The 18,407-nt window shown below is 40.8% G+C and overlaps 1 protein-coding gene across 5 annotated transcripts in view; it reads right to left on the bottom strand.

The window, feature by feature from the left end:
* Dse (dermatan sulfate epimerase) overlaps nucleotides 1-18,407 on the bottom strand; it is a 56,725-nt gene continuing 38,318 nt past the window's right edge. For all 5 annotated transcript variants that reach the window (XM_052164554.1, XM_052164555.1, XM_052164557.1 and 2 more), the window contains 4 exons: nucleotides 12,441-12,694; nucleotides 9,197-9,436; nucleotides 4,450-4,657; nucleotides 1-2,488 (listed from right to left, as the gene is read on the bottom strand). In XM_052164554.1, the coding sequence (XP_052020514.1) occupies nucleotides 730-2,488; nucleotides 4,450-4,657; nucleotides 9,197-9,436; nucleotides 12,441-12,694 (2,461 nt within the window). In that variant the 3' untranslated portion in view covers nucleotides 1-729. The remainder of the gene's footprint in view (nucleotides 2,489-4,449; nucleotides 4,658-9,196; nucleotides 9,437-12,440; nucleotides 12,695-18,407) is intronic.

Below are 18,407 nucleotides of genomic sequence, written 5' to 3' on the forward strand. Positions count from 1 at the left end.
TCATAATTATGATTGGTTTATTTAGCAAAATAAACTTGAAGAAACTTTCTAGTTAAAAACATCAGAATCACATCAAAATTTAGTCCTATGTTCTTTGGTATTGCATTTCAAGGTATAAAATAGTTTATTTTGAAAACTTTAGCCACTGGGTCTATAAACATTTTACATAAAGAGAATATGAAATTACCTGCTATCGTATTATTTATCAAAAAACCACAAATCACATTCCTGCCTTGGCCAACACCATCAAAGCAATGTTCATTCATACGTGCTTTCCATTTAAAACAAAATTTCAGTTCCTTTATGATCTTCTGCTATCATTTTATCATGTTATTTGAAGTTTCCAGGTCTCATAATAACAGTTCCCATTATTTATATTTTAACAGCCTGTATTGCTTGGAATTTTATATCTCCATATGTTCCAGAATACAGAATCTGGAAAGCTTCTAACAGAATTAAATTAATGATAATAAAGTCCAATTCATTTTTTCTTTATATTAACAGAAAGATGGCATCAAAAAAAAAAACCCAAAAAAAAAAAAAAAACAAAAACAAAAAACCCAAACTTTGTGTGTCTAGTTCTGAGTTTTCCACACCCCTGCTTTTTGTGTGTGCAAACATCTTCCCTTAAATTGGCCTAAATCTGGGGGAGAAATTATAACAAATTAGGGAAATATATATATATATTTCATGAACTCTAGTCATCATGAGATGCTCATGGCCTTGGCATTAGCACTGAGATTGAGAACAGGAGGAATACAGCCACAATAAGACACAGCTATCTATTAGGAGGACTGCATAAAGACACCTCTGGCCATGGAGGCTCTGAGCCCTCTGGAAGTAAGTCAGTTGCATCGCCAACATGACAAAGAAGATGGCAATGTTCAGAATCAAGAAGAGTCTGGTGTACGAGGCCGACAGTGAAGGTCCTTTGTTGTGACTTGTCACCATCCGCACCTGTCCAAAGCCACCTTTCAGGGAACCCTCATTTTTATGTTTCTCGTATGTGACATCAGCAAAATCCAAAAGGTCTTTCATTTCCTCATCTTCATCTATGGGCTGTTCTCTCTGTGCTAGAATCTGAGCTTTCTGTCGAATCTTCTTCTCATTGACTTCAATCTGTGCAAAAATATCAGGGACGGTGTCCACGAACTTGTAACGCCTGCCTGCCCTTCGGCTTTTTTTTGACTTGCCTCGCTGCTGCCGCTGTTGCTGGGATATAGCAAAGATCCTGTCAATGGCCTCCTCTGTCTGCCTCTTATCGGAAAACCTCAGCAGGCGCTCCGCCGTCTTCCTAAAGCTAGCCGTGTTCTGGACTCGAGATAGGATCTGCTTCTCGAGCCGCTGGAACACGGGCTTAAAATGCTGCAGATTCTGTTCCACGATAGCAGCATAATCTTTCACTTCGGGGACAGTGATGCTTTTGATGGCTGAACTCTGGTCAAACAGGATTTTCTGATGATCTGCAATGACCTGTGCAAAAGCAGACTGTCCCGTGTTCTCACCCGTCCACAGGTAAGTTGCGTAGGCATGTTCGCTGGTAGCTACGAACACATCCAGCCGCTGAGGGTCTCCATGAATACTGAAGCTCTGCACATCCACAGATGGCCCTATGAAGAGGTAAGCGGCCCTGGTGATGGGACTTCGAAGATGCGTGGTGACATTCACATAATTTGTCCCATTGTAGGGATAGCCCCGAGGATACGTCACTGAGGCAAAGGTTGCTTTTTCACTATAACCAGTATCATCCATCCAGTACATTTTATAGAGACCATCTCGCTGCCGGATGAACGCTCCGTGGACCCCATCTACTACCGTCTCCTCGAAAGGGACATCCACATTGTGGAAGAAACTTGCTGCTGTCTCCAGGGGACTCTCCTCTCCCAGGTGTATCTGGTCTACAAGGAGGAGAAGCTGTGGGTGGAGGAGGATGAGATTCCGTTGAATGTTCTTCAGGCTGAGCATGGGGTTATATGCACCTACGCCTTCTCCTCGGATAAAAACAACCCCATCCTTTGCCTCTGCTGCAATTACTCTCCCCTGACAGTTGGCCGCCAGGTCATGCTTATATTTTGACCATTTCGATGAGCAATCTTCTGTGACCTGACCTTCCCAGGGGGAAAAGCAACTCTTTGACACAGCTGGAGAAAACATTAGGACATTGTTAAAGAAGGTGTACTTCGGCCCGTAGAGGGCCTCGGTAATGAAAGGCACACCATTGGGAGCGAAAGTGAAAGAATTTTGGTCAGGATGTTCATGTCCTGCATTAAAATTCCTCCACCCTTTGATCCAGTCTTTATATTTGTTTCTATGGACAATGTCATATATTGCACGGCCCCCAAGTTTTCCTGACTTGAAGGAAAGGAATGACCGGTTGATTTCTGCAGGTAGTGCACTTCCGTAAGTCACAACACCCCAGTCTTCAAAATAATGCAGTGATGGGGTACCAAAATCTGGAGGTGGAACTGGTTTCAAGCTGGCATCATACCTGAAGGGAATACATTTTTAAAAATTAAATGGTTTCTTGATGTAAATAAAAAGAAGTCACTAGAACCATGATGCCACATGATAATATGGTTGCAAAACACAATCTACAGATGTTACCCAGGGCAGAGCAAAATATCAGGGACATATCACAAAACACTCTCAGATCAGCATGCACCAGGCTGACCACTGGGGACTTCAGGGAAACACACTGTGTAACCCATGTTACTGGGCTGGAGATGGAAACAATTTCTGCCACTAACCCCTACTTGGTTATTCTTTACTAGACAACTTCAGAGTTGCCATCCAAATTGCTGGGGCTCTTAGATTTAAACATTTCATCACAATCCTAATCAACAGGTTCCTACTCTAGAGAACCCCATGTGAGGCTCTGGTTCTGAATATCCAGATGGACCTGTACCAAAGAGCTGGTCTACAGGAGCTGATGATCAGTCTGGAATCTGTTCCTATATCAGACATTTTCCCTCTAGAACTATTAAAACACAATAGAACTTCAGAGGAGACACAATGTATTGTGAACAGCATGCCAAAAAATATAAATGGGCCAAATTTCAAGAAACAAACATTGGCACATTTAAAACTGTGGCCATTGCTAAGCCCAGAACCAAAAGGTTTGCTTTGTTTTAACTTGTGGTCAGAAATGGCTTATTTTTATTTATGCTCAATGTTCATTAATACGATATTTAACATAAAACGCTACAATGGTCAAAATACAGATGACTATTTTTGATAGACTAGGACAACTGCCTTGAAAAGGTCTCATGATGAGGAAGAGGAGGTAGACCGATTACTAGCTCAGACATACTTCTGCCTAGTGAGTCAATTACCCATAGTTGAATTGGTCTCACTGGTGTTTGGTTTTCTCCACTTCTAGAGTCTCAGTGTCAGAACATTAGAAATTTTCTTTGTACTGAAGACTAGTATAGTAGTTGCTTAATTAACGAATACACATAAAACTAAATGACCACCTTCTCAGCTTTTGATAGGTTTCAATATTCTCACAAAAGCACATTTTAAACGTCAGGTGTAGAATTAATCTAATTCCTACAGCTAGCTCTCTGGAACTCTCTTGGCTGCTTATTTTTGCATAAATAAATATGCGTTTGTGTAATTACTGCATACTCTCTGAAAGGAGCAAAAGAATACTTTCATATAATGCCTTAAATTCTTCTATGAAGGGAGTTTTACAATGTTGGTTAAATGATAGGCAGTTACTCTATATTTTTCTCCTTGTTTAAACTCCAGGGAGGAGGTGTGCAGAAATAAAATCAAGAAAATTCTGAAAATGCTAATTTGGGGGTTGAATACAACACAAATTCAATCTTTTCAAAATTCAACAATAAACTGTCACTTTGACTTTAATTTACTTCATGCCAACATACTTGGCAATACTTAAAAAAATGAGACCAAAGCTTCTTCTAGGCTTAAAGGATTACAACAAAAAGAATTACATGGTCTTTTTATTATCAAAGTGAACCTGTCAGATACTGTGAACACATTGAATGGCTGTGAAACTTGGGAACAGCTATGCCTTCAGAGGATTATAATGCTCCATTTACCAAGACAAAGCAAAATATTTTACTACTTTTTTGGGGGTGTGGGGGGTGATCATCGGATTAATCCGGCCAAAAACTGTGAGTCTTTTCTTTCTACAATATCAGAAATGAATGATATAAAATCAAACCAAAGCAGGTTCATCTATGAAATAGTCCAAGCTTAGAACAGATCTAGTATAAGAAATGCAATTGCAAATGCTAATTAGATCATCAACACGAAAGAACTGTTTCTAAGAGAGGTTTAGACATTGTTAAGAGTTGAATTAAAGATGTATCTACTTAGGTGCTATAGAGAGAGGTTTTTATTTGTTTGTTGTGTAGAAAAGCACAGTGCATAGTATGAACCTGGATACTATTTCATTGGAAAGCTAGCTTAACAATGTCATACCAGAGAAATTCTGTGTGTAGAGTACACCAGCGCTGCCCTTTGGATGGTGTGCCTGGGCCCTCCACCACACGGTTCTTTCTGATTTGGTCAGCCAGCCAGTTTCCACTCCCATTACGCATGACAAATTTATCCAGGAACACTAATTGACTTTCTGGACCATAAAACCAGTTGTAATTCGAGTCTGCAATGGCTACAGTTCTTTGAAACCCTGTGGGGGAAAAAAGTTTGAAAAGATTGAATTTAAAACTGTATATTCCTCAAAAGGTCCAAACAATGATCATCACGCCTGTCTTAAAATTACAATCAATACTTTATCTTAAATAAAAGTAAACAAATCTATGATGCTCATGGTCGTGCCATACCAATTTAACATAATTGCCCTGAAAGCTGGTATCTGTTGTTGGTAATGGTTATGGCATACCTGTTAGCACGAGCACACACTAGCCTCCTTCCTCACTCTCAATGTCCACGCTATGAATGATGCAGGTAACATCTAGGAGAGACACCATTTCTGCAGGTGTGGTCCTGAAGCTGTAATGAGCACCAGGATTTTCTGCATCTCAACTAGGCCAAGATAAGAATGTAGGGTGCTCAGTCCCTATAATACCCAAAGGAAGCTCGACTCCCAGGTTCTTTAACACGCCCAGGATCACAGGTGAAGAGGCCACAACATCTGCCCCAACACCAGGAGTAACTGGGACCCTCCAGGATCCAGGGACACATGAACCCCCACCAAGCCAGTAGGATGGGTTCCTTCCAGTCTGAACCTGTACCCAGAGCAGACCTGGGGTGTTGGCTCTGCACCCACTCCTACAACACCCAGAGGGAGCCTGACTCCCAGGTATTCTGAAACACCCAAGATCACTGGATCACAGAGGAAGCTCGGACTCCCAGGAGATCTGACACACCCAGGAGCACTGGAGCACTGACACACTCAAGATCACAGTTAAGGCCACAACATCTTTCCAAACACCCAGGGTAACTGGGACCCCTACAGGAACCAGGGAAACACCAACCACTGCCCAGGCAGAAGTACAGGTTCCTTCCAGTTTGCACCTGTGCCTGGAGCAAACCCAGGGCTCGGGCTCCCCACCCACCCCTGCCACACCCAGAGAAAGCTTGACTCCAAGGAGCTCTGACACACCCAGGATCTCAGTATCCCAGAATCCCAGGATCCCAGAGACAGCTGGACTCTAAGGAGTTCTGACACAACCAGGATCACAGGAGGGACAGGCTCCAGTCAGAGACAGCAAGGGCAGGTAGCACTAGAGATAACTATATGGTAAGAGGCAAGCACAAGAACATAAGCAACAGAAACCCAGGCTACTTGGCATCATCAGAACCCACTTCTCCCAGCACAGTGAGCCATGGATACCCCAACACACCAGAAAAGAAAGTCACCAAACCCAGACACTATTGTGGATGCCAAGAAGTGTTTGCTGTCAGTAGCCTGATTTAGCAGTCTCCTGAGAGGCTTTGTCAGAGCCATCAAAAATGAAGACAGACGCTTGCAGCCAACCATTGGACTGAGCATGGGGTCCACAATTGAGTTAGAGAAAGGACTGAAGGAGCTGAATGGGTTTGCAGCCCTATAGGAAGAACAACAATATCAACCTAGCAGACCCTCCACCCTCCCACCCCGAGTTCCCAGGGACTAAGCTACTAACCAAGAGTACCCATGGAAGGACCCATGGCTCCAGCAGCCTATGTAGCGGAGGTTGGCCATGTTGGGCATCAATGGGAGGAGAGGCTCTTTGTCCCATGAAGGCTTGGTGCCCCAGTGTAGGGGAAAGCCAGGGTGGGGAGGTGGGAGTGGGTGGGGGGGAGCACCCTCATAGAAGCAGGCGGAGGGAGGATAGGATTGGAGGTTTCCAGAGGGGAAACTGGGAAAGGGGATAACATTTTAAATGTAAATAAAGAAAATATCCAATAAAAGAAGAAAGAATGTAGGGTACTCCAGTTTGGCTTGGAATAGAGTAAAATTTAATTTGCTTATAAGGGTAAAGGCAAAAACTGAATTCCCAGGAAAGTTTCTGTTAATACATACTGCTTGAATTAAAGGAAAAAATGCAAGAATAAGAGTCAGGTATCATTACTGGAGTTAGGGAAGAAAACCAAAAGCAAATTCAAATATCATAGATGGGAAAGGAAGAAAACCCTGTGCCAAACAAGGGTAATCATTACTGTAATATCAGGGGCAAGGGGGGAGTGAGAGGGTATGTGGAGATAGTTGAGAATAAACTGAAAGAATAAAATAAAAATGGAATCTTTTCTAAAATGCTACCATGAATGTATTTATAGCTAGTAATTCGATTTCTAATAGCTGAATAAGCAACATTCTAGTAGAATTATATTATAAAATACGGTATGTCAAAACTCATATACTATAAGTTCCTTTAAATAAGGGACACCTTCCTCTTTAAATCTTAAACTGCCCATTACAATGCCTGGCTTAGTAGAGATATTCCTCAAGTCTGTTGCATCAATAAGCACAATAGCTGAGGACCCCTTAAATGTATTCTGTCTTTTCTAGCGAAGGAAATGACCAGGAGAAGGCTTGCTGTTAGATCTCAGCTCAAATTACAAACACTGGGCCCTCCTTGACGTCCCTTCCTCTAGACAGTCTTTGATTATCAAGAACTACATACTACACTTCTTTTTAAGTCTAAAAATAAGCATGTGAGTTCTCGGAGCAGGCCTACACTGACTCTTTACATGTTTATTTTCTATGTAGTTTCACTTTTTATCTTCGTGTGTGTGAACATGCATGTACACCTGAGTGCAGAAAGGAAGTATGCCCATGGCATGACGCTCGTGTGGGTGTAGAGGGTAATTTTAGATGTCAGGTCATTTGCCTTTCGTTTTAGATGAGATCTCTTGCTGTTAACCACTGAGGATACCAGGCTAGGTAGCCCACAATTTTCATTTCCCCAGACAAGTGTTGAAATAACAGATCCTACTACTGAGTCTGGCTTTGCAGAGTCCCAGGAATTCAATTCAAACTCCGGTCCTCATACAAGTATGACAAGTACTGTACCTGAGCCAATCCTTGGCATTAATTTACGGATGACTAATCTAATAAGGGGAGAGCCTGTCTAGTCTGCATACACACATACAGAGCATAAAGATTTAAATACTGGATTCTTTGTTGTATTCTAGAGGTTAGTTTTATTTCCTGCTGCTGAACAAAAGGAACTTAATGGGGAAAGGGCTTATTAGGATCACAATTTCTGGTTACAACCTATTACTGTGGAAAAGTCAAGGCAGCAAGAACTCAAAGCAGCATGTCACATCACAGTCAGTCAGAAGCAGAGAGCACTGGATTGATGCACGCAGACTAATAGTCAGCTACGTTTCTCCATTCATGTCGTCCCGAAGCCCCTTCCTAGGGAATGGTGTTGCCCAAGGTGAGCAGATGATTTAATCGGGGCACTTACCACAGGCATGCCCATACATCATCCTAATCTAGATAATCCTTCCTTGAGACTCTTAACATTATATCAAGCTGACAAAACTGTTATTGCTTAAATATGAAATGTCCACCATAGGTTCATATGTTTGAACCCAGTCCCCAGCTGGTATTGGTGTTTGGAACAGGTATGGAAGTTTTAGGAGGTGGAGACTTGCTGGAAGAAGCATGATACTGGGGGACAGGCTTTGAGACTGTATATATAGCCTGGCCACGTTTCCTGCTCTCTCTCTCTCTGGTTCCTATATGCAGACATGATGTGTTCAGGCCGCTTCTCCCTCCTGTTGCCATGTTTTTTCTGCCATGACAGATTTGATCCCTCTAGAATTATTATAAGCCAAAATACCTTCTTCTTTTATAAGTAGCCTTTAGTCAGTGTATTTTATCACAGCAACACAAAAGAAACTAGGACATTAACCATCAGAATTTATTAAAAAAAAATTGTATTTCCCAAGGGAAGAAAATCTACCTTGAAGAAAATTTACTTCCCAAATTTTCTGATCTTAGTCCTGCTTTAGAAATAAGGAGAATTATAAAGACGTCTTAGAAATGAGTAAGTTAGCAAATCATATAAATATACACATTTTTAGATCTACAATGAGATAGATTATCACTAAAGTTTCATAGCACTTTGTTTTGTTCTCTGTATTCTATCACATACATTTCAATATAATATTTAATCATAGATAGTGGTATTTTGTGGTTTTATTACTTTTTTCTTTATGGGCTGTCAGGGATTGATTAAAACCAGGGTCTTATGTATAAACATATTTAGCTAGCGTTCTACCACTGAACTACACATTGGCTTAATAAAACACTCAAAGAAAACACTAAGCTTCAAATACAAAATGTATATATAATCTACTATTTATTTCAAATCTGTACAATTTGAATGAAAAAGCTTAAAACCCATATCTACAATAGTCTCAAGCACGGATCCCAGATAAAGAAGTGAAGTGCAATCATTAATGCTTCTATTTTGTTTAGGTTCATGAAAACAAGTTTATGGTTATCAAGTCTAAATACATAATGGAAGAGCTACGGCAGGATAGAAATAATACCTGATCCATTATGTTCAAAATAAAATACTGAAACTGCAAACCTTCATTTGTGTTTCCCAAAATTTTAACGTCTTAAAATTTTCTTGGATGAAAAAAGAAACTTTGATCTCAGTAGACAAACCTCCCCACGCTCCCCCTGCCCCCAGCTCATTTCTTGGTCGACTCTAGCTCATATTCGCAGTCAGAAGTGATGCACTGTTTTCCCTTCTCACTCTACCTGGTAAGATGGTCCTATACATGAAGGCGAAGTGTTGTTTAAGCCATGGGTGGCCAAAGTGGTTGATGTCGAAGTGCCTCTGCACAAGAAACATGTACTGGAACAGGGACCGGGTGCTATAGCTGCCGTAGGCGACTCCTTCGTAGAGGGAGCCGTCCGTCACCTCTCGCAGCAAGACCAGGGACTTCTCCATGATGCTCAGAACTTGCTTGGTCCACAAGTAGGCCTCCTGAAGGTACCCTGAGAAGTGAAACAGAACATGACTAAAAATAGGGCCACACAAAACTCGACAAGGAACCCAAACAGAGTAGATGATTACAAATCACACGTTTTTTAATGCTGTTATTTGTCAACATGATAAATAACATCCTTTCCTACTTTGCCCATGATGTGTAGGTTAAGAAGTTTTAAAACATTTACTATTATATTATTAAATACTATTTGATATGTATATTAAATATTTACTATTGAATATTAAGATTAGTAAATATTAAGTATTTACTATAAAATATTAAGTATTAATAGCAAATAGGCCATTTACCAGTTAAATAAAACCTTCAGTGAGGGCCAAGTAATTTTTCAATTTTTAATAAACAAGTCTCTCTCTCTCTCTCTCTCTCACACACACACACACACACAGCATCACAACTTGCATGGAAATTTGGTATATGCTTTCCTAAAAAGTTCTTGAATATGGGTGTTTTGGGTTTATTTGTTTTTGTTTTTATTCTTTTTTTAGGCAGTTCATCACTTTCCCAAATTTCCAACATTTATAATAACCCACAAAGTGCTATAAATGCATATGTATATAAATGTATATAATGTATATAATGTATACTTTCCTCAGCCCGTCCTATCACAGGGACAACTCTTGACTCTTCTGTGCTTTCAGATTCCACAGAATGATCAGGTAGAAATCTAACAGTGACACAACAGCTAGGAAACCTGAGTTTGTCAAGGGCAAGCTGCGCGACTGTGTGCAGGGATTCCGTCACAGGATCACACTGTTTAATTTTTCCACTGAAGATTACGTTCACAAAATCTTTGGGTGGAGAAATGTGAGCTTTCTAGAACTCTCACATTTAGGTAACAGTATCTCCTCACATTACAGTCTACACAGCACTTAAGCAAAACCTTATTTAATCCTTTTTTTTTTTAAAGATTTATTAAATGTGAGTACACTGTAGTTGTTTTCAGACACACCAGAAGAGGGCATCTGATCTTATTACATATGGTTGTGAGCCTCCGTGTGGTTGCTGGGATTTGAACTCAGGACCTACAGAAGAGCAGTCAGTGCTCTTAACCGCTGAGCCAACTCTCCAGGTCTAGCACAGGCCTTGCTCACTTTGTCCCACTTGCTATAGAGCTGCCTTCAGACACCCCGGGAGAGAGCATTAGATCTCATTACAGATGGTTGTGAGCCTCCATGTGGTTGCTGGGATTTGAACTCAGGACCTTCAGAAGAGCAGTCAGCGCTCTATCTCTCCAGTCCCTTATTTAATCCTTTCAACAAGCTGGCTTATCCCTTATTGTTCCCAAACTACAGAAAAGTTGACTTACGACTCAAAATGAACAGAACTCTAGTCTGAACCTAAGGTTTGGAGCCCTGCTGGTTTTGGTGGCTCATTTTGGACACACACAGTGACAGGAAAAGGTTGAGCTGACTGCCTTCTAATAAGGAGACTGTTACTTATTCTACAAGCATGTGTGTCCCACCTTTGCTGATTATACGACCACAGGACTTCTAGGCAATGGGCTAGCTTGTCAGGCCGGCAGTGACCACGGTCCCAGCCTACACCATGTCCCTCAAGCCCTAAGAATCATCCTGCCCTCACACTTTGCTGTACAGAGGTGGCAACTGTCCGTCTGGCTCTTGCTACGTCCCAGCTCCGGTCTTTCCAGCGGTTCTCCTTACCTATCTCACCGGCGCTTAAAACCTTAGTCGCTTTTCTTCCTGCGTCCTCCATCTCCAGCCAGAGAGCAACGCGGCTGGCGTCTACAGCCTGGTTATTACTCCACTGATTACACACTGCCTGGTTTACCCTCCGTGTTCTTTCACTAGCTATCGCTCCAATATCTACCAACATTCTCTGCAGTCTGGAAAACCGTCAGTCTAATATTCAAGCTGTCAGTTGCCAATTTTTCTTCTGAGTCTTGATTACAAGTGACGGCTGGCGGACATGACAGGGAGAACGCTGGGTATGGCAAAGGTCTTGCTGCATAATCAGCAAAGTGTTAGTTCTTTCACTGTTTTCTCCTCCTTTCTCTCCTTTCTTGCTTTTTGGGGATTGAACACAGACGCTTACACATGTGGTAGGAGGAAGACCCTACCACAAACCTACATTCCTAGCCATATACAATGCTTGCTGGCAATATAAGGCTTCCAATGATATATTTAATATTCTAATATTTAATACCTAATATTCCAAGGGTATATTTAATATTCCAATGATATATTTAATATTCTAATACTAGGAAGACCCTACCACTAACCCACATTCCCAGCAAAATAAAATACTTACGGGCAAAATAAAGCTCCAGTTCTTCTTTATTCCCGAGTTCCACTGATATATTTAATATTTTAATGATTTATTGTGGTCTTAGAGCTACTTTTCTTAACATCTCAGTTACAGATTTCCATGGAGGTTGTAAATTAGAGTTACGAGACCAACACGGGCAATCTTGCGACGTATTAATAAAGAGTAACAATGCAGACCACAAAAACTGTTTCCAACTCTGACCTGAATGATTCAAACTAGGTGTTCTGACAGATGTGTGCTTGTGTGTATGTGTGTGTGTGGGGGGGGGGGGCTGTGCATGTGTGTGTTTTAGGGGAGGAAGTTGTATTTGTACCTGCATGCTGGGAATATAGACTTAAAATTTAAAACCTACTAAGCTTTAAAAAATTTTCATGTTTTCTATGTTGACAGTCTTCCACTATCAGAATTCTCCCAGAGAATGAATGATTGCTATCACTGATCCTGTGCTGCAGGGTTTTGGTCTGGGATAGTTATTAGCCAGATTTAGGAACCTGCAGGTTAATAGAACTAGCTGGCATTTTAAAAGTTACATGTCTGTAGTTACCTAAACGATGCCCTGGATGCAACTTCATCTGTAGGCTTAATTTGAAGTATTAACGTGTCCCTAAGAACAGTGAGAAGAAAAGGCCCGTGCTTCCCCAACGGCAGCTCTGACTGACACTGGCTTGGGCACTGTTCTGGCTGTGTTAGGATCACATACACACCTTGGTTCATCAGAACGAGACTTCCAGTGAGTAAGGCCATGCAGTTGGTGGGCTGGTGGTTGTGCAAGTACTGGAAGCCCCATCCTCTCCTGTAGGAAGTTTCATACATATAGCCTGAGGCGTTGGCGATCACCTCCAGGAACGTCTCCTGCTGTGTCTTGCTCAGGTAATTGTATAAGAAGTCATACGCAGTGGCGAAACCCACCAGGGAGTGCGCAAGTGGGACTTCATCCCAAGGCGCATCTTTCACTAACCTGTAACAGAAAAATAACCCAGAACTGAGTGCAGACCTCACTCCATTCACCACTCTACAAAGCATACAAATGAAGACATAATCCAAGAGGTATAAGGACACATAATAGACGTTAGGCTCCAGCACCAAGTTGGCCTCATGTGAGGACTACAGAGTTAATGCTGCTCTCTCTCAGGCTTCTGGTTACACCAAAACTCTGAAGATTTTTTTTTTATTTTATATTTTTCATTCATTCATTCATTCATTATTGGTTTTTTGAGATCCTGTTTCTCTGTGTGGCCCTGGCTGTCCTAGAACTTGCAAGTCAAAGAGATCCACCTGCCTCTGAGTCCTGAGTGCTGGGATTAAAGGTGTGCACCACCACGACCTGGCTAGGTTTTCCGTTCTTGATGAGAGGTATAAAAAACTATTCAGATGTATAAGGAATACAGCGAGCTATGCTAAGACAGCTCAGTGCTCACCCTCCTTCTTCAAGGATGTTCTTAAGGCTGCCTTGGAAAAACAACTCGGCAAGCACATTGGGTATCAGCTCCAATATGGACATCAGCTGGTCGGCATGAAGGTGTGGTAGTCTACAACACCATAGTCTAGACAGAAGTACAAGGTCAACTATGAAGGGAAGAGAGGCTCAAATACTGACAAGACTGACTGAGCGATGAGGAGATGTGATCTTAGTGAGGCCTTCCCTGGTCACCCTGTCAGAATTTCAATCCCCTCCAAGATAAAGTTCTATCCCCCTTGCTTTCCTGATTACAGAAAATCAAGGAAAGTGTGTGTGTGTGTGTGTGTGTGTATACATGTGCCTGTGTATGTTGAATCCCCAACCACAGGTGGCACAGATGATTCTCAGTAAATAGTTTTAGGAAGAAAGTTAAAAAAAAAAAAAAGAAAAGAAAAGAAAATATGAAGGAAGGGACTGATGTATAAAACCAGGCCATACTGCTTGCAACAATGCTGCTGCTGCTATGAAAACAGGAATTTGGCAGGATCTCTTTGCATTTATAATAATCTCACCATTCCAGTTAGCTATCCTGGTACTATAGCCTAGTGCTACAAAGACAAAGATTGATGAGTTTCTACTTCATATGGTCATATTAAAAAATGCCTTGCTGGGCAGTAGTGGCTCACACCTTTAATCCCAACACTCAGAAGGCAGAAGTTGGCAGATCTCTCTGAGTTTCAAGCCAGCCTGGTCTACAGGGTTCCAGAATGTTCAGGCCTATACAGAGAAACCCGTTTTTGAAAAGCCATAGATAGATAAATAGATAGATAGATAGATAGATAGATAGATAGATAGATAGATGGATGGATGGATGGATGGATGGATGGATGGATGGATGGATGGGTGGATGGGTGGGTGGGTGGATGGACGGATGATAGATAAATGCCCTTACACACCTGTGTAAACAATGATTTTATTGTTACAAACATTTCACAGGAAGTCATTCCTGACCTTTGTAAAATACTGCAATGGCAATTCCTTTTAAATTGTCTAGGTCCTATACATTTAATTTGTTCCTTTCGATCAGTTTCCAACTCAACAAAACAGGCCAATAAAGAATTTATCTATTTATCTTTTTCAAAGCTATCCTGTAATGCTGCATGTCTAGCAGTTTACCTAAATCAACAGTTCTCAACCTGTAGACCAAGAACCCTCAACAGGGTTGCATATCAGCTATCCTGCCTATCAGATATTTATATTATGATTCATAAGAGTAGCAAAATTATAGCTATGAAGTTGCAAAATATTATTTTATGGTTTGGGGCCACTACAGCATGAGGAACTGTATTGAAAAGTCACACAGCATTAGCAAGATTGAGAGCCGCCGATGTAAATCCTTCCCCTATACAATCTTGTCCGACCTCAGCTACTTTTATGGTTATAGAAACTAAAAGAAGTTTGCTCTTGTGAGAGAGAGTAGCCACAATCAGGGCAGTGATTGGAATACAAAGTGAATAAGTAAAATAAATAATTTTTTTTTTTTAAAAAAGTTTGCTGTCAGCCCATGGTTGAAGCAGAGAAAAGCTCTAACTCAATGTGATCGGAGCAGTGGTTAATGAATTTATTGAAAACTCTACTTGGGGAATCATTAAGAAAATAATCATTTTCTTTCACTTTAGAATGTTATTTATATGTATATACATTAACCGATCTTCTGGGCTGAGTCAATGCCTATTATATGAATACGGGTGTTTGGGTGGAGGTGACTGCCTCTTCCTGCAAAGCACACACAGACCACATCACAATTCCCAGCTCTGCATTGTTTATACTAGAGGGAAAATTAAAGAGTTTTTGAAGGAATGCAGACTCCTTCCTGATTTCAAAGTCTTTCCCTATTATTTACAACCCTCACCTGCACTAAATAACAATAGCAATGTCTTAGAATAACTTTAGAGTTTAGAATAACTTTTTCCAGTTGGTGTTAGAAACATTAACTCTTTCTTTCTGAACTCACATCTCGACGATTGTCAAATGGACAATAAATACCATTACAGGGATCAGTGACACTCCAGTAGCCAGCTACAAAAAGCAGCCACACAACACTCGGATCTGGCTCGGAGCATACAACACTCTCCTGATGAAATTGGGAAGGACACAGAAGATTCATTTTCGTATTGTATAGCTAACCAAGTCAGTCTGAAAACAAAGGACAACAAACACTCAAAGTAATGACAGCATGATACTATACTCACAGACAAAAAAGTCTGTGTAAGTGCAACATACAGCAACAGAACTGGGTATAAAAGAGAATTAAAAGCTCATTGCCACGGTCTGTGCATTTCATATTGCCACTGATTTTTATGGAAGTTTTCGTTTAGAAACAAGGAAGAATATCCACAAATATGTGGGCAGATTGCTGAAATACTTTTGAAGCACACATCTGTGAAGTCGTAGTATTCTTCACACAGGACAGCTCAGAAAGCGGACACACCTCACTGGGCAGTGGTGGGGCATGCCTTTAAGTCCAACACTCAGGAGGAAGAGGCAGATAGATTTCTGAGTTCTAGGTCAGCCTGGTCTACAGAGAGAGTCCCAGGATAACCAGGGCTACACAGAGAAACCTTGTCTTAAAAAGTCAAAAGAATAAAAAAAAAAAGAAAGAAAAAGAAAGCATACATTTGTTTGTAAGAATATAAAACCAGCACCCTCCTTCATAAATGACGTTTGCTTTAACTTTTTCCTAAAAGTCTTTATTACTATTACTGGAGCTCAGTGGCAGGTGGTTTTCCTGGCATGTGTGAGTGCAAGGTTCAAGAAAAAGAAAGACAGAAGGCATATGTATCTTTCTAAAACTTAACAGCCTAATAAGATCAAATTTTTATTATAGCAATTTTATACCCTTTCCAAATTATCGATTATGTACAGAAGGTAGTAGCAGACAATCTACCAAGTTTACATTGCTTCAAATTCAACAAATTACTTGATCAAATAATCCACATACATGCACATACACACACACACACACACACACACACACACACACACACACATACACACCAAACATCTCAAAATCTGATCATGCTGGGCAGTGGTGGCGCACACCTTTAATCCCAGCACTTGGGAGGCAGAGGCAGGCGGATCTCTGAGTTTGAGGCCAGCCTGGTCTACAGAGTGAGTTCCAGGACAGCCAGGCTACACAGAGAAACCCTGTCTCGAAAAAACAAACAAACAAACAAACAAAACAAAACAAAACAAAACAAAACTGCTCTTTAGGATATTTATCAAAAACAAAGAAAACAAACAAGACATGTGCAAGCCAACACAGCTAGTGTTAAAGGGATCCAATGGAAGCCACAGGCTGTGGCTGTAGCTGCTCCTTCAGGGCCAGCCAGTAAGAATACACCTTAAAAATGTCTTGCTTTAGAGATGGGGGCAAGATAGCTCTGTGGGTAAAATGCAATGAGGATCTAAAGTAGGGTCCCCAGGGTCCCCAGCTCCCTAGGAAAAGAAGCCTAGCAAATGTTCACTTATACCCTTAGTATAGGCGGAGCAGAGAGGTAGATCCCTGGGGCTCACTAGCCATCTGGTCTAGCCTAAATGGCAACCTCTTTGGTCAGTAAGAGACCCTATCTCAAATTATTATTATTATTATTATTATTATTATTATTATTATTATTATTATAGAAAACAATGAAGGAAAATGCCTAAGACCAACCCCTGGCTGCTTCATGTGTGCCTACAAGCAAGCACATCTGCACACACGTGTATATATACACACACACACACACACACACACACACACACACACACACACGTCACATATACAAAGAAAGAATATCTTGCTTAAAAACCCCACAAGAAGATTTACCTGACTGGCCAAATGTCTAGTTTGTGATTAACGGCTAAGTGTATAATGAAAAATTAAGCAATATTTTTTTTTAAAAAAAAGCTGTTATCAACCTCAGAACAAAAAGTTACATAAAACTGAAAAATGGTACATGGCTCAGCTGTCAATAGCTTTAGCCCTATTAAAGTATGCAAACACGGTATGAAACACATTGAAATTGTAATATACCCACAGAATATGAGCCACACTGCAATTAAAATGCAAACACGGTACGAAACACACTGAAATTGTAATATACCCACAAAATATGAGCCACACTGCAATTAAAATGGGTTGAGAATTGTTTTAGTGATAACATCGTGTGAGAGAAGATGTATTTACCATCTTAGGATTTCCTGTAAGCACCATAGACAGAGAGAACGGCAAGAGACAGCTTCTCCCCCAGAGCCCACAGAAGGAAGCAGACATGTCCCACACCCAGTGCTCTCTCTCCTGGCCTCCTCTGTTGTTTTCAGCAGTCTATCTACACTGAGGTATTGGTTACAGTAGCAATGACATATCACTTAAAGATCCAATGTTGCTGGCTCTCCAGAGCTTGCTCAGGTCTTTCTTCCTGTTGCTGCCCGACATTTGCTTATCTCCATGTTTGCTTTAACATGGGAAAAAAAAAAGCATAGGACAAATACTATAGCCAGAGTAAAATATCCCTTATAGTACAAGGATGCAGGCAGTAGAATTTTACCTCCTCAGGATAACCTCTCAGAAATGGCATCCATGTGTGATACTCCTACATTAGAAGGCTTTATCGAAAATATTCTTTTACAATATGATTTTTCCTGGTTTTCCTAACGTGGTATACAAAACTTCATAAGATCTAGGCAACTTTTAAAAACAGTGAATGGACTGTGGCTGATCTTATACTGAGCACCAATAGAAAATAAGAGGCTGAAATGTATTGAAAACCTGAACTGTGCTTACTATTCACAGATTTGTTCTGCCTCTTAATGGAAAAAAGATACTTTTCAGTATATTTTTTGGAAGAAGCATTCTAAATTACTAGAATTACAGAATGAAGAGACCACTCAGAGAGGGGCACAGTCCCTTACTGGAGATGAAGAGTAAAACCGGACTCTCTGAAGAGGAATCGCCTGCTTATCAAAATATTAAGCACAGTTTTCAAACTACAGATTATTAAATGAGCATTTAAATTATGACCAGCATATTTTAAAGGAACCTAATAAAATAGAATGGAGTAAAATGGAAAACAGTAAGATTAAAAAACATACTTGTCTTAGTTACTTTTCTATTGTTGTGAAGAGACCCCAGGACCAAAGCAACTTATAAAAGAAAGCGTCTAATTAGGGCTGGCTTACAGTTCCACAGGGTGAGTCCATGACCATCATGGAGGAAACATGAAAACAGGCG

The sequence above is a fragment of the Apodemus sylvaticus genome, chromosome 19, assembly GCF_947179515.1.
Source record: "Apodemus sylvaticus chromosome 19, mApoSyl1.1, whole genome shotgun sequence".
Lineage (NCBI taxonomy): Eukaryota > Metazoa > Chordata > Mammalia > Rodentia > Muridae > Apodemus > Apodemus sylvaticus.